At 35.7% G+C, this 16533-nt stretch overlaps 1 protein-coding gene across 1 annotated transcript in view; it reads right to left on the reverse strand.

The window, feature by feature from the left end:
• The window catches only part of ATG5 (autophagy related 5), a 128599-nt gene that overhangs the window by 14928 nt on the left and 97138 nt on the right, over positions 1-16533 (reverse strand). Inside the window, exon 7 of the mRNA XM_007085492.3 lies at positions 4289-4406. Within this exon, the coding sequence (XP_007085554.1) occupies positions 4289-4406 (118 nt within the window). The remainder of the gene's footprint in view (positions 1-4288; positions 4407-16533) is intronic.

Consider the following 16533-nt stretch of genomic DNA (forward strand, 5'->3'; position numbering starts at 1 on the left):
AAAAATGAAAAGAAGTCAAGAGCCTGAACTACATTAACTTTAAGGTTTGATAATTGAAGATTCTTTAAAGATGTCAAATACAAAATTAACACCCAACCAATCTTCTTCCTGCTTTTCTCTAGAAAAAGCTTTCATCACTCTGTGTCTCTGTTAATTGTGCTGCTGGCTAGGGCACATACTGCAGTAGAACAGCCTTATAACAAGGTTTTGAGTTTCTTTGTGATGTTCTCACTCAGAAGTCAAGGATCTTATAAAGAAGTAAATTCTAAATGACATAATGTTTTTCAAAGTGGACTGCCAAAAAGTATCTAAGAAAAGAACAGCAAGGTAGACATTTCAATATTAAATTTTAAATTTCAACTGCTCTTTTTTTTAAAACTGAAGAAGAGTTGACATACAATATTATATGGGTTTCAGGTGTACAACACAGTGATTCAACATTTACATACATCATGAAATGATCACTACGTAAGTCTAGGTACCATCTGCCACCATATAAAGTAATTTCAATTGCTCTTAGTTGATACAAGCATTTTTCACTGTTCTTTAAAACACTACAAAGTACTAAAAAAGAATGAAAAATACAGTACAGAGAAATGAATAACTGAAAGCCAATGTTTGCAGTGGGGGCAGGTATGAGGTATATGAATTCCATTTCTGTCAGCAATAAAAATGATTAGTATTTTAATTGTACTTCAAATAGAAAAACTAATCTATATTCCCAAATCTTCAAGAATGTGGAAAAACAGACAGTAAACAGATTAAAAAAAAAAACACAAAAAACAATCCTTATAGCATGGAGAAAATGAAACAGAATGGTAAAGTTATTCCTGAATCAATAAAAGTTACTGGGAATTTCTCAGTGAAAATTTCTGTAACCTGAGTTCAAAAGAATAAGTTTAATAAACAAAATTATTTAACGGAAGGTAATACATAAAAACTTTAATAGGGATCCATCAAAATTAAATCCTTTTCTTTTACTTTTTTTTTTTTTTTAGGTAAGTATACTCTTTTAAAATGTCTTCCTTCCTTCCTTCCTTCCTTCCTTCCTTCCTTCCTTCCTTCCTTCCTTCCTTCCTTCCTTCCTTTTGAGAGAGAGTGCATGAGTAGGAAAGGGGCAGAGACATAGGGAGACAGAGAACGAATCCCAAGCAGGTTCCACACTGCTAGTGCAGAGCCCCATGCAGGGCTTGAACTCACCAACCATGAGAATATGACCTGAGCTGAAATCAAGAGTTGGGACACTTAATTGACTGAGCCACTTAGGTGCCCCTACTTTTATTTTTCAAAAGAAAATTAAGCCATGTCACAGACTAGGAGAAAATAATTGCAAATCATATGTGTGATAAAGATTTGTATCCAGGGGCTCTCTCTCTCTCAAAATAAATAAACTTAAAAAATTAAAAAAAAAAATAAAGCTTTGTATCCAAAATATATAAATAACTCTCAAAACTCAGTAATAAGATGAAAAATCCAGGAAAAAAATGAGAAAGGAATCTGAATAAACATTTCACCAAATACATCCACAAATAATAATAAGCACATGAAAACACACTCAACATCATTAGTCATTACGGAAATAAAAAATAAAACCAAGAGATACCTCTACACAACCACTAGGATGGCTATAAGACAAAAAAATATATGCTGGCGAGGATGTGAAGCAGGTAATACTGTAGAATGATGTAGCCACTTTGCCAATGTTTAGCAGTTTCTTAAAAAATTAAACACAGACCTACCGCATGACCTAGCAATTCCACTCCTAGGAATCCAACCCAAGAAAAATAAAGACGTATGTCCACACAAAGACACGTACGCAAATGTTCACAGCAGCGTTATTCAGAAGAGTGAAAAGCTGGAAACAATCCAGATGCCCATCAATCAGTGAATGAATAAACAAAATATATATATACCCAATCAAATATTATTCAGCAATATAAAAAGGAAAAACTACTGATATATGCTACAATATGGATGAAACCACAAAACACTACACTAAATGAAAAAAACAAGTTGCAATTTTGTATGATTGCATTTATGCAAATATCCAGAAGAGGTAAATTACAGAGACAGGAAAACAGACCAGGAGTTGTCTAGAACTGGCAGTGGGAAAAGAGATCAGCTGCAAAGAAGCATAAAGGAATTTTTGGAAGTGATAGAAATATTTTAAAACTAGATTATGGTGATGGCTGTTCAACTTACAAATTTATTAAAACTAAAAATTGAAGCGCCAAAAAACTATTTAACTGAAACTCTTAGTGAAGACTAAAATTATACATCAATAAAGATAGTTATGATTCTGCAACAGCATTATAATAAACTTAATGTTAATTATGCCATGATTTAAATGATCCTAAATAGTGTTTCAGGTAACGACACAAAGAAACAATTCAGTACATGAAATACCGAGTAAACTTTGTTACCTTGGCACTAGAGATACGAGGATGTGTAAGACACCATCAAACGTTCTGGACTGCATAGTCTAGTAGAGCACAGTGATGACAGATGATATAGTATGACCTTATACAATAATATTTATAACCTCTTACACCAATGAAACTTTTTTAACTTCGACAATTTTGAGTACCAGTCAATGACCTTTCTCATCAATCCCTTCTGGTACTGGTTCTGATGATATTTTAGATGCCCCTCTTCCCCCTTGCTGTTGACCACTCGTGCATTTTAATTTTTAAGTTTATTTATTTTGAGAGACAGAGCGTGTGCATGGGGGAGGGGCAGAAAAAGAGGGAGAGAGAACCCCAAGCAGACTTTGGCTCCCAGCAGGGAGCCTGAGGTGGGGCTCAATCCTACCAAGTGTGAGATCATGATCTGAGCTGAAATAAGAGTCCAACGTTGATTGAGCCACCCAGGTGCTCCAGCATTCGTGCATTTTAGAAGAACTGATAACACACAGGAACGCCAGGGATGGCAAACACATTCGGTTAAGGAAAATAGTTGCATTCACACACCAAATGACTTATTCTGAGTTCCATATTCGTTGTTTAGTCATTTCGGTTGAAATATCAACATTTCCCTAGTCCCACTCTGTTTCCAATTCTAGTTGTTAGGCAAACTATTTCCTTAGACACTACCTGCTTCTTGAACTGTGTGGTAAGAGTTATTAGTCATGTAAGTAATACTATAATCATCCCAACTTTGAATAAATATGTTAATAAGAAACATACCATTATCCACTGAAGTTATACTGTTATAATAATAGTAATATACTTATAAAGGCCTTACCTCTTTCCATAAGGGATACAAAGTAGCAAGCTTTAAATTTTTTTTACATGATAAATATAAGTCTGTGTAACATATTAACAAATGTAATAATAGTCCACTGAAATTTCCCCTTTAGCTTGGTAACCAATTGCTTGGTTGCAAGTCATTATTCATTAACAGGGTGATGATCAAATTATGGTACACTGATATGAAGGACCACAGTGCCATTAAAAAAAATAGCTTTAGAGAATTTTTAATGACTGAAACTATGCTCATGTTCTGTTAGGTGAAAGATACAGCAGGACATACAATTTTACGCACACACACGCACACCCCTCTCAAATACTCTAGTGTCCATACACATGTGTGTGTCAACTGTGGTCTCCAGGGGTAGGGGGATGATAGCATTTATTATTTTTTTTACTTCTGCACTTTCTTTGCATTCCTTATACTGCAATTAAGAAAACAGAATTCAGCAATTTTGCTATTTTTCCTTTGCCTACAGGAAAATAATTTTAACCTAAGTTACAAAATGAGGACTATGAAATAGGACAAGTTCTCAATCGCACATGTGAAATGTCAACGTCAAAGAGAACAATGCTGAGTGAAACTTTAGGAAGTGGCAGAAAATTCAAATAAAATGCTTATCCATTATTCAGTATTTTGAACTTTAAAATTCTCAACCAAAGGTAAGAACATTTTTTTACCATCTCTTGTTCCTAGAGAATGAAGAAACACAATGTAAAATTTAAAACAGTATTTACCAGAACTGAAGCTAGAAATGAAAGACCCAGGGCACCAGAGATGCGGTAAGAGAGTGTGTGATGTCAGAGAGTAATTTAAAAGCAGAGATAGTCAATTCCTTACTTTGTTAGTGTCAAAAATACATAAAGTAATAAATTAAACATTAAGTGATTCTGTTTCAAAAGACTGTTCCCTTACAAGATAATGAAAACATTTTCCTGAAGGAACCAGGAAACGTGGTTTATAAATGCAGAATGCTTATGTTACACCTCAGTCATAAAGAGACATGAAAGAAATGTGTTGGTGCTGCTGACTGTGTTACCTTCAGGAGCCACTGCAGAAGGACAAACGTCTTTGAGGAGATCACCTAGTGTGTGCAATTGTCCATCTGCAGCCACAGGACGAAAAAGCTTCTGAATGAAAGGTCGTTCAGTCGTTGTCTATTTGAAAAATGAAAACAGAATTCAAACATTTACATCTTTGTTGCTGTGAATTACAAATTTATAGATCAGAAATTGCAAGCTGCCATCAGATGCCTTCTGATATAGTGTAATCAGAAGCATATGACATCACCAATGTGGTAATATCACCAGAAATGTTTAACACAACCTCAAGTAAATCTAACCGTGAGGAAGCAATCGGACAAATCCAAAATGTTTGACATTCTAAAGATACTGGGCCAAAGGGGCGCCTGGGTGGCTCAGTCTGCTGAGCGTTCAACTTCAGCTCAGGTCATGATCTCGCGGTTTGTGAGTTCCAGACCCATGTAGGGCTCCATGCTGACAGCTCAGAGCCTGGAGCCTGCTTCAGATTCTGTGTTTCCTCCTCTCTCTGCCCCTCCCATGCTCATGCTCTGTCTCTCTCTGTCTCTCAATAATAAATAAACGTTTAAAAAAAAATTTTAAAAAAAGGACAACTGGCTTCAACTCTTCAAATAAGTCAAAGGCAAAACACATCAATACGAAAAGATTAAAAAGGATTGGCAAGATATAACAACTAAGTACAAAAAATAAATCTTGAGTGAATACTGTATCGGAGGGGAAAAATCAGCTATAAAAGACATTTTTGGAATAACTGGGGAAATACAGAATGAACATCAGATAATATTACTGAATTAATGTCAAATTCTTAGATGTGATCATGGTTATAAGGACAATATCCTTTAAGAAATTCATGCTCACATATTCAGGGATAAGGTGCCAAGCTGTCTGAAACATATATTCAAATGGTTGAGAGAGAACGAGACAGAAAGAGAGAGAGAGAGAGACAGAGCATGCACAAATGTAGGAAAATGTTAACTACTGGTGAATCTAGGTGGAGGGTATATGGGCTTAGTTGTTATAGTATTTTAATTTTTATGTATGTTTGAAAATTCTCAAGAAACACACTCATAAAGAGAGAACTGATGGTAGCCAGAGGGATGGGGGGAAAAATGGGTGAAGGGGAGCAGGAGACACAGGCTTCCAGTTATGGAATGAATAAGTCACCAGGATGAAAGGTACGGCATAGGGAATATAGTCAGTGGAACTGAAACAGCATTGGGTAGTGACAGACGGTAGCTATGGCTGTGGTGAGCACAGCATAAAGTATAGACTTGTCTAATCGCTATGCTGTATGCCTGAAATTAATGTAACACTGTGTATCAACTATATATACTTCTATTAAAAAAATTAAAAACAGGGGTGCTAGTGTGGCTTAGTCGGTTGAGCGTCTGACTTCAGCTCCAGTTGTGATCTCATGGTTTGTGGGTCTGAGCCCTGCATCAGGCTCTCTGCTGTCAGCACAGAGCCCGCTTGGCTCTGTCCCCCCTCCACTTACGCTCTCTCTCAAAAATAAAATAAAATCACTTAGTAAAAAAAAAAAAAAAAATTAATAAATCAGAACCCAAAAAAATTTCAAAATAGCAGATAAAGAATATCCTCTGACAACTGTTATTACCACTATGTTATAATTTACTGCTAATAATTTCAATGTATTGCCCACTTTTAAAACTAAGTTTCATTTCTCTTTTTTTTTTTTTTAATGTTTTATTTATTTCTGAGAGACAGCCTGTGCGAGCGGGGGAGGGGCAGAAAGAGAGAGGGAAGACAGCATCTGAAGTAGGCTCTAGGCTTTGAGCTGTCAGCACAGAGCCCGACGCGGGGTTTGAACCCACAAATGCGAGATCATGACCTGAGCGAAGTCAGATGCTTAACCGACTGGGCCACCAAGGTGCCTGGGTGGTTTCATTTTTCTACACTGCCTCTATAAGGAGCACAACAAGGATGAGGAAAGCCTCATCATGACACAGAGTGCAGAGGCCCTGGAATCACCCCATCTGAATAGCACTATCATTTATGTGCTAAGTGATTCTACCCCTGGGTTTCTTTGGAACATTGGGACATTTGATATCTCTTAAGTTTGTTATAGAAATGAGTTAAGAATTAGCCAAGCACACAGAGAGACTGAGACACACACAGAATGAATGAATGAATGAATGAATGAATGAATGTTAAAGAGAATAAATACCTCTCCCCTTAACTGTTATTTCATTTTAAGATGGTAAGTTTTTACTTTAAGTTTCCAGGGGTGAAAAATCATAAAAACATACAAGAGAATAACTTTGTAAGTAAATATACTCATATTTACATACAGTGCTTTCTAAAAAAATTACTTCAAATACCTAACCATTAAAGACATTAAACCATTAAAAACCAAGTTTGCTTTTTTATTTTATTTTTATTTTATTTTATTTTTTTAACGTTTATTTATTTTTGAGACAGAGAGAGACAGAGCATGAACGGGGGAGGGGCAGAGAGAGAGGGAGACACAGAATTGGAAGCAGGCTCCAGGCTCTGAGCCATCAGCCCAGAGCCCGACACGGGGCTCGAACTCACGGACCGCGAGATCATGACCTGAGCTGAAGTCAGACGCTTAACCAACTGAGCCACCCAGGTGCCCCTGCTTGTTTTTTAATCACAGAGGTATATCTCAATTTCTTCAACATAACTATTATAAATTTGGTTAAAAAAACATCTGTTTTTAAGTGTGGATATTAAATGAAAATGTATGAAAAAACAGACATGGTATATAGCATGTGAGCTACCTTTCCCAGCTTTATACTGTGTATTTAGTGGATACATAATAAATGCTAAAAATTATATTCCAATAACAGTTAAGTATCTGTGGCAATGAAAAAAAACCTCGATAATTGGTAAGAATCTTGATAATTAATATGCACTGACTATAATGCAATTCACTTCACTAATTGAACTCTTTCTGGATTTTTCTAAAAGTATGACTGGTATCCTTCAATTTAGGAAGCACATACATTTCACACAAGATGAAACTGAGAACAATATCATGTAAAATCAAGGATTAACTATGTGAAAATAATAAGGGTTAGGGGAGTTCAAAGAATAAATAGATGAATAGAGGGCTGTAGTAATAATTTAAAATAGCCACTACCCACTTAGGGCTTTCTATCTTCCAGGCGATGGAGAGGCTTTTAAGACTTTTTAGCAAAGGAAGTGACGTGACGAAAGAGGCTTTTTCTCAAGACTAATGGAAAGCAGCACTGTGTACGGTGACTTGGAAGAGGGGTGAGAGGCTGTCTGAATAACGCGAGCCTATGTGATGACAACTGGGGCTGGGTCAGGACGATACCCTCAATTAATAAAAATAAAGTTAAAATGTATCATCCACAGTCTGATCTGAAAATACTAAGATTTTCAGCAAAGTCAAAAAACATTTTCAGGATTCATTCACCCCCTACTTGGTGACCTAATTGTGAAGTGGTTAGCTATAATAATACATATTATAACAACCTGAAAACAATATACTTTTTAAAAGGCCCCAAGGGGGCTTAGCGAGATATTAAAAAACAGGAAGTGTTCTCCACTCCTATTCCTAGGGAAATGGGCTTCTCTTACCTCTTCTCTTACCTCTCCTCTTCCTACTCTCCCAAATCTGAGCAGTTATAATAAAGATATGACTTCAACAACCTTTATAATGGTGTTTTTTGCTTGGTGGAGGGGTGGGGGATGGGGAAGGCCGTGTACTCTTACCATACTCTAAGTAAATTCTGTAGAACAGCAACTAAGAAAACTCTCATCAAAGTAAAGTGATATTTCTCACGTAACAAAAACCTTACTTTAAAAGAACAATTCCCCAAAATACCTCAATCAAAAAATCTAATAAATATCTTCTGTTTAATATTCATTAGACTGCCTTTATATTGTTATTCTTTAAAATCTAGTATTCTAAAAAAGAACAGTTAAGTGAGTAAGCTACAACAAAGATCATGAAAACGACTTGATTTCAGGAGTTACTGTCCCTTAAAACAAAAGCTCCTCACAGAAAGCTCATGCATTCAAGTACAATACAAAGGTTCTGAAGGACAATCAGCATGCAGGGCAGATTCATGCAAATTTCTTAGCAGATCTCATTAAACCTAAGTTGAAGTTCAGCAGAGAAGACTAAATTATGCTAGAGTATTTAAAAGCTATCTTCCTTCTGAATACAGACAGAATTTTAAAAATACAAAAAACTCCACAAACATGAATTCTGCAAACTTTGATTTAGTATACATAAAACTGGATGATGCTAACGATATCCACATTACCTGAATCTTAGCCTCACAAGAAAGCCACTACAACAGGAATATAATACAATGCTTACTTAATCTAGCCATTTATTTATAAATATGCAAACTACTTCAGTGACTTCCAAGAAGCAGTATTGTTTGTTCTCTTGTAAGAAATAATATGACTTTATAAAGTCACCTTTGAAACTTCCCTTATTCCTTCAAAAAATGTGTATGTTACTCATTTCTTAAATACACCAAAGAGAATATAAAATTGGGCTGCTACTGGCTGGCTGCTCCCCATCTTTCCCCTACTCATAAATGAAATAATAACTTTTCCTGTACAGGAAAAGTTTTCCTGTACAGGAAAAGTTATGCGGCTGATTTACCGTGGAGATATACTGAAGAGAAGCACAGGAATCAAATTTACATCCAAGAAATAAGATATAGAGAAAAGCTTTATTTCCAACACAGCCAAACAGGTTAACCAGACAGGTTAACGTTAAAGTTGATAAAACAAGAAATGGTGACTTATTATGTGAGGCTGAATGACCAGACAATGTACAGACTTAAGAGTAAGAGGCACAACAGATAATATCACTAAGACCAAGTTATTTTGAGTGTTATGGCTTACATAAAGTACATACTGCAGCAAACATGCAAGGCAGTTGTTGAAGAGCACAGGCTTTGCAGCCAGAAAGAACTGGTTCTAAGTCCAGGTTCTGTCATTTATTATAGGTCCATGGGCACGGTTACCTGACTTTCTTGACCCTCAGTTTCCTCAACCGTAAAACAGGAATAATTACACACACACACACACACACACACACACACACACACACATGTATAAACAGAGATAATATCTACACTGAAGAGTTTTTGAAATAATAAAATATAAGCACAGCACAGTCACAGTACATAGGACCACCTAAACACGCATCCTAAGACATACACTGCCACCATGATCAACACTTTAAGCTTAATCCCAATTTAGCAGACTTAAAGTTTATTCAATCTTATATTCTCTTAAATTCACCTGTCTGGATGCTAAGTCATGAAATTCATAATCATGAAATTCAGTTTAAAGGAAATATTGATACAGGAGACCTCATAAAAAATTTTTGCTCAGTAAAAGATAGTATGAAGAATATGAAAATGTTGACAAACCACAGACTGGGAGAGATTATCTGTAACCACATATCCAATAAAGGTCTTAATCTAGGTATATGAAGAACTCTAAAATATTTTATTTAAAAATTTTTAAATGTTTATTTGTTTTTTGAGAGAGAGAGAGAGAGACAGAGCACGAGTGGGGGAGGGGCAGAGAGAGAGGGAGACATAGAATCCCATGCAGGCTCTGAACTGTTGTGAGATCATGACCTGATCCAAAGTCAGAGGCTCAACCGACTGAGCCACACAGGTGCCCCGAGAACGCTAAAATATTTTAAAAGGACATTTAACCAAGGAGGATATACAGATGGAAAAAAACAAAAAAACAAACAAACAACAACAAAAAAAAACCACTCACACACGGAAAAACTTTTTTAAGTTTTTCTTACTTTTTTTTTTTTTAAATGTTTATTCATTCTGAGAGAGAGTAGGAGAAGCAGAGAGAAAGGGATAGAGAGAGAATCCCAAGCAGGCTCGGCACTGTCAGCACAGAGCCCAATGTGGGCTTGAACTCACAAACTGCGAGATCATAACCTGAGCTGAAACCAAGAGTCAGACGCTTAACTGACTTGAGCCACCCAAGCACGCCACAAATGGAAATGTCTGACACGTCATTAGCCATTAAGGAAATGCAAATTGCAATCCGCAGTGCAGTATTACCACACACCTACCAGAATGTCTAAAATAAAATGTTGGCAAGCATGTGAAGAAACTAGATCACTCATACACTGTTGGTGAAAATGTAAAATGGCAAAGGCCCTTCTGAACAACAGTATGGTAGTTTCTTACAAAACTAAACATGTATCTACCATATGACCCAGCAGCTCTACACCTGAATATCCCCAGAGAAATGCAAACTTACATTCTCCAAAAGTTTGTACATAAATCTTCACAGCAGCTTTACTTGTAATACCCAAACTAGAAACAATCACAGTGTCATTCAACAGGTGAATGGTTAAACTATCTGTGGTATATCTATACCATAGAATTCTACTCAGCAATCATCATCATCATCATCATCATCCCTATTAATATATGCAACGACTCGTATGGAACTCAAGGGAGTTATGTTACACAGAAAAAGCCAATCTCAATCATATATACTGTATGATTCCATTTACATAACATTAATAAAATGATAAAATTGTAGAAATGGAGAACAGATCAGTGGTTGTCAGAGGTTAGGGAGAGGAAGAAGCGAGGTAGGTGGCTGTGGCTATAAGAGGGTAGGTAACCCAAGAAATGCTTATGTTGGAACAAAACTAAGAAATGTGAATAAGGCCTGGGGGTTGTATTGATGTCCATTTCCTGGATATGATATCATACCATGGTTATACAAGATGTCAAGAATGGAGGAAACTGAGTGAGGGGTATAAAGATCTTTCAGTATTATTTCTTAAACCTGCACATGAAAATTATACATGTGAAATTGATGTAAAGCATTTAGAACAATGCCTAACACATAGTAAATGGTCAGTAAGTGCCATTAATGTTCTCATTAAATGTGACTTGACACTCCATAGAAATTTGTTGAATACGAATATGTATTTTGTATTGAGTCATAATACAAAACATGCAGGATTATAAGAAGATACACTAATCTTATAGTTACCCTGTCACTACATAGCATTAGTGATGATTTTATTGTTTTGGTCATATATATTGTATCAACATATAATATGAATTAGAAGCGTTGGTTTTGTCAAAAATGGCAATTTACAGCTAGAAGGGCAAGTCAAACCATGGAGCCAACCAATGACCATAAAGAGGAGGGAAAATCCCATCAGATAGTAAAAGAAGATTCTATTCACTCAAAGTGAGATTAAAAATCATGAAAGAGAAAAACAAAAATTCAGCAAGGATACAACCTCAACAATGCCCAGCAGATGCATGATTCACTAGGTTGTGAACCTTACAAATGGCCTTAATTAAAAGGCAGAAAGGAGGGGAGGAGTGTAGGATTGGGGGTCTCCTACTGAAACAGCCAGCAGAAGAACTTGATGAGGATAAGGGCCCTGGTTGTTAAAAAAGCTTGGACAGAATCATCCAAGTAGTAGTATCCATGTTCAGGGTCTCCAACCACTGATTTGAATCACTGTCAACTGATCATTTGCTATATTGAGTCTTAGATGGGCATTCTATTCCCCTTGGCTGGTTGGGTTAAAGAAACAAATATTTTCTTGATACTATATATATGTTGCATATTCCTAGGTGTAGCAACAATTTCTGATATCATCAGCAACTTTGTGTGTATACTTTGCTTATAAATCATCTGAAATAGGATGACTCACTACATGTATAAGTACAATTTATTTGATTTACAAGAGTTCTATAAGTATAGCAAAGGATTTCTTTTGTTAGATTTGTAGGTATTTTTTTTAAATCGGCTATACTGAACTATAACTGAAATTAGCAATTTGTTGATTAATAAAGAATGTAATTTGATTTGTTTCATTAACTGTATAAGTAGCACTGTCTTTTAGAAGAACTGAATCTAGAAAAGGGATGAATTAAACAAATATCAAGAAGTAAAAAAGATTGCTCTAATTTATATACAAAAATTACTTATGTAATATACTTTCATTTGTATATATGTACTAACCAGCATAAATTATACTGAAAAGCATTACAAAAACTAGATTTTACTATTTACAACTCTAATATAACACAAATTAACTGTAAATATGCCATGCATGCACAAAGTGCCTCCAATATCAAAAACCTCACCAACAAAATCAGTGAACTTTCATTTGACAGTTTTAAAATATGAACTAAATTTAATATTTTGAAGAGCTTTACATAACAAGTAGCAAAAGTTTCATTGTACCAAAATGGTGACAATGATGAAGACCAATACAACTTTTTTTTTTACAGATCCTTAGGTAAAAAAGCAAAACAAAACAAATCCACAATATAATTAATTTTATAGAATCATGTAGTCACTGATACTCCATTAACAGCAGTGACAGGCATTACAAAGATACAAAGATGAATACATTGCAACAAAGAATACTGTACTTAATTCCTGCCACGTTTATTTTTCTTTTAGTTTTCTTAATGTTTATTTACTTTTGAGAGAGAGAGACAGACAGACAGAACATGAGTGGGGGAGGGACAGAGAGAGAGGGAGACATAGAACTGAAGGAGGCTCCAGGCTCAAACTCACAAACCGTGGGATCATGACCTGAGCTGAAGTTGGACGCCCAACCAACTAGGCACTCCGTGCCTATGTTCAAAAAATAAATAAATAAATAAATAAAATAAAGAATGCTTATAACAAAAGCATGTGTATGGTGACAACAAAAACTACTTAACAAATGTGCAGCTTGAACAGAATTATTCCAATAGCAGTACCCACATATAGGACCTCTGACTAACAACCAGAGGGTCAGGGTAATTTACCCCAGAAATCTTCGCTCATTAAACATTTACTGAGCATTTACTATAGCATCGCTGTTGGTAGAAACAAAATGTTTAAAGTACACATAAATAATAGTAACATGGTGTTAAGTAAGCGATAACAGAAATATGTACAAAGTGTTGTGGAGAGAAAATTTAAAAGCATGAACACAAAATTTAACTCTGCACTTTTTGGGCAGCTAGAGCAAAAACAAAAATAAAACCAAAAAAGCTGTAAGTGGTTACATGATTTCATCTCCTAAGATTGGAAGATACATCAGTAGGTACAAAGTAAAATATGCTAAATGTGGTAGAATGTAATATATGAAAACAGGAGAGTTTCAAAAGAGGATGAAAACAACAGAGGGAATAGAGAAGATCTTGAAGCTTCCAACTTGAAATACGTAGCTTTTTAAATAGAGAAAGAGATAAAGCCATTTCAGGCAGAGTCCAGGACCAATCTTTTCTTTCCTATGTCCCCTGCTCACTAACGGGTGCAGAGTGCAGCTGCAGCATGATGATACCTGTGAGAAATGAGTGAATGGGGGGAGACAAAAGTGGGGTAAGAGCTTAGCATACAGAGCCTGGAAATGTCAAATGTAGTGGAATTAACAAAGGCTTGGTGGAATCCCAGCTCACAACATGACTGACTGTGTGCCTAGAGCAAATTACATCAATCTTCAGGAGCCTGTTTCTGAATTTGAAAAATGGTAACAAATATATAGCTTTGAATTACTGCTGTGATAATGAAATAAGATGAGATACATAAAACATCTACTGCAGCAGGTGCTTAACAAGGGTTGGTTTTCATTCCTCTCTTTTAAACCACTGTTAACTGTGGAACCAAAAAAAAAAAAAAAAAAAAAGGGTAACATTAGTCTTCACAGAATCAATAAGAGAGAGAATGAAAAATAATTGGTATTCAAGCATCAGTTCCCTTTGAAGTCTTATTAGAATAAATATGTGGCAGAAAGAAAAAGCAAACAGGGGTTTGCACAGGATATGCTGCCAGATATTACCAACAATGACACATTATGATATGTGCTTCAAACTGTGACATGCATATTTGGCCCAAGATATATTCATGCATGTCAAATTTTGTATCACAAGCTTTACAAAAGAAGCCTCATATTAAAATTAGCTTAAGAATATACACATTTATAATACCTCATTAAGTGAAAGAACGGACTATTTTCAAATGAATGCTTTCGGACCTTTACAGTAAACAGTCCTTTTGGTGGTGGGAACAGGGAGGGCGGCTACTGGGGGTTGGGGAGGAAGGGAGTCTGTGCCACTGAATCAGACTACTTTTATCCTTTATGTGGGGAAATAGAAGACTTGAAAATAAGCACTTTCTGTAGTTATGCTACCAGAGTCTGAAGTCCACTTTTAATATTCCCAACAACACTAAAAAATAATAATTAGCATTTGAAAAGCTGTCATTATTATAGTCAGGGACACTTCATCCTCAAAGCAGTAGTATCTTAATTGAGACTATGATTAAATGAAAGCACTCATCAGAAGTACATCCACACATCTGGTTTGAAGTCTGTGTTTTGTGTTATTTAAATTGTTATATTTATTATAATTCTGTCTACACAATGCCAAATACACTTTGTCACATAAATGGTTAAGGCGAAATTTCTTCAAATACAAGCAACAGTTTGTGTCTTCCTCGTATGCGTTCACTGAATAAAATGTGTTAAAGGGAAGCACTATCTCCCTTACTCAAGACTGAGATCAATTTAATGCTACTTATGAGCCGATCTATAAAACAAGTTATGGCTTTTAATTTTTTTATATGAAATTATCAGTAGAGTGACCGAATGAGAAGCTGCCTACAAAAGTGCTAGGATTGATGTTTTTAGTAATAATTATCTTACTTCTTCTAAGATTTCTTCCAAAAGATTTCAAAACCATACCAAGGGAATCATGGTTTAAATTTCATTATCTATAAGAGCTTTAAAATATCTTTGTGAATTTTACCCAAAGCCACACTAAAAAGGTGCGTACAAGAGTGACACAATTAATAGACTTTTCTACTGAAGAAAAAAAGAGCACTTTTGTATGCAGACTATTTCTTCTTTATGAGATACTTCAGTAAAATAATTAAGTGCAGCTTTTAATTTGTATAAAGAAATCAAAGTAGCAAGAAAAAAATCTGAGTCAAAGAGGTTGTACTGACCACAGAACTGAAATTCTGTTCTCTTGATGCTCAGTCAAGTGTCTCATCCACTAGAAAAGTGCTTCTCACTCTGGGCCGGGAGCTAGTGAAGCTCTACAAAGACCCTCAGCCCTGTGAGCATGGTCTGTGGGTTTACAGTGACTGCTAAATAAAGTGGATAATGTAGGAATGTGGGTAATGTTAGGTTTCTGACACAATTTAAAAAATTCATCTCACTGAAGTATCATCAAAAGTAGATTTCGTAGGGGTGCCTGGCTGGCTTAGTCTGTAGAGCATGTGACTCCTGATGGGGGGGGGGGGGAGGGGGCTGTGAGTTTGAGCTCCATGCTGGTTTTCTGTAAAAAAAAAAAAAAAAAAAAAAAAAGAGGGGCGCCTGGGTGGCTCAGTCGCTTAAGCGTCTGACTTCAGCTCAGGTCATGATCTCGCGGTCTGTGAGTTTGAGCCCCGCGTCAGGCTCTGTGCTGATAGCTCAGAGCCTGCAGTCTACTTCAGATTCTGTGTCTCCCTCTCTCTCTGATCCTCCCCCGTTCATGCTCTGTCTCTCCTGTCTCAAAAATAAATAAACGTTAAAAAAAAATTAAAAAAAAAAGAAAGAAAGAAAAAGCAGATTCCATAATTCTGGTGATTTTTCTTTTTGGAAGCAGCAAATGAAAACAAGTGACAAATATTTCACTGATCTCACTGCTGAAGTAATCTGGTGATTAAGAAATTTAAAAAACCCACCACTTGAGTACTCTGAAGAATAAATGAAAGAAAAAAAGGCAATGTAGTAAAACTATAAAACTCGTAGAAGAAAACACAGGAGGAAGTCTTTATGGCCTTGAATTAGGTAATGGCTTCTCAGATGTACAACCCGATAGCACAAACAACCAAAGAAAAAATAAGCTGGACTTCATCAAAATTCAAAACCGCTGTACTTCAAAGATACCATCAAGAAAATGAAAAGAAAACCCACAGTGCGGTAGAAAATATTTGCAAATCATGTATCTGATAAAGGATTCATAACCAGAATATATAAAGGAACTCTTATAATCAACAACAAAAAGACAACCAAATTTAAAAATGAGCAAAGAAATTGAAGATGTTTCTCCTAAAATGCTATATACATGGCCACTAAGCACATGAAAAGATGTTTAACATCATTAGTAATTACGGAAGTGTGAATCAAAACCAAAAATATATACCCCCTTTATACCCATTAAGGCAGCTATAATTCAAATGTTAGAAAATAACAAATATTGGCAAGGAT

This window comes from Panthera tigris, chromosome B2 (genome assembly GCF_018350195.1).
Source record: "Panthera tigris isolate Pti1 chromosome B2, P.tigris_Pti1_mat1.1, whole genome shotgun sequence".
Taxonomy (NCBI): Eukaryota; Metazoa; Chordata; class Mammalia; order Carnivora; family Felidae; genus Panthera; species Panthera tigris.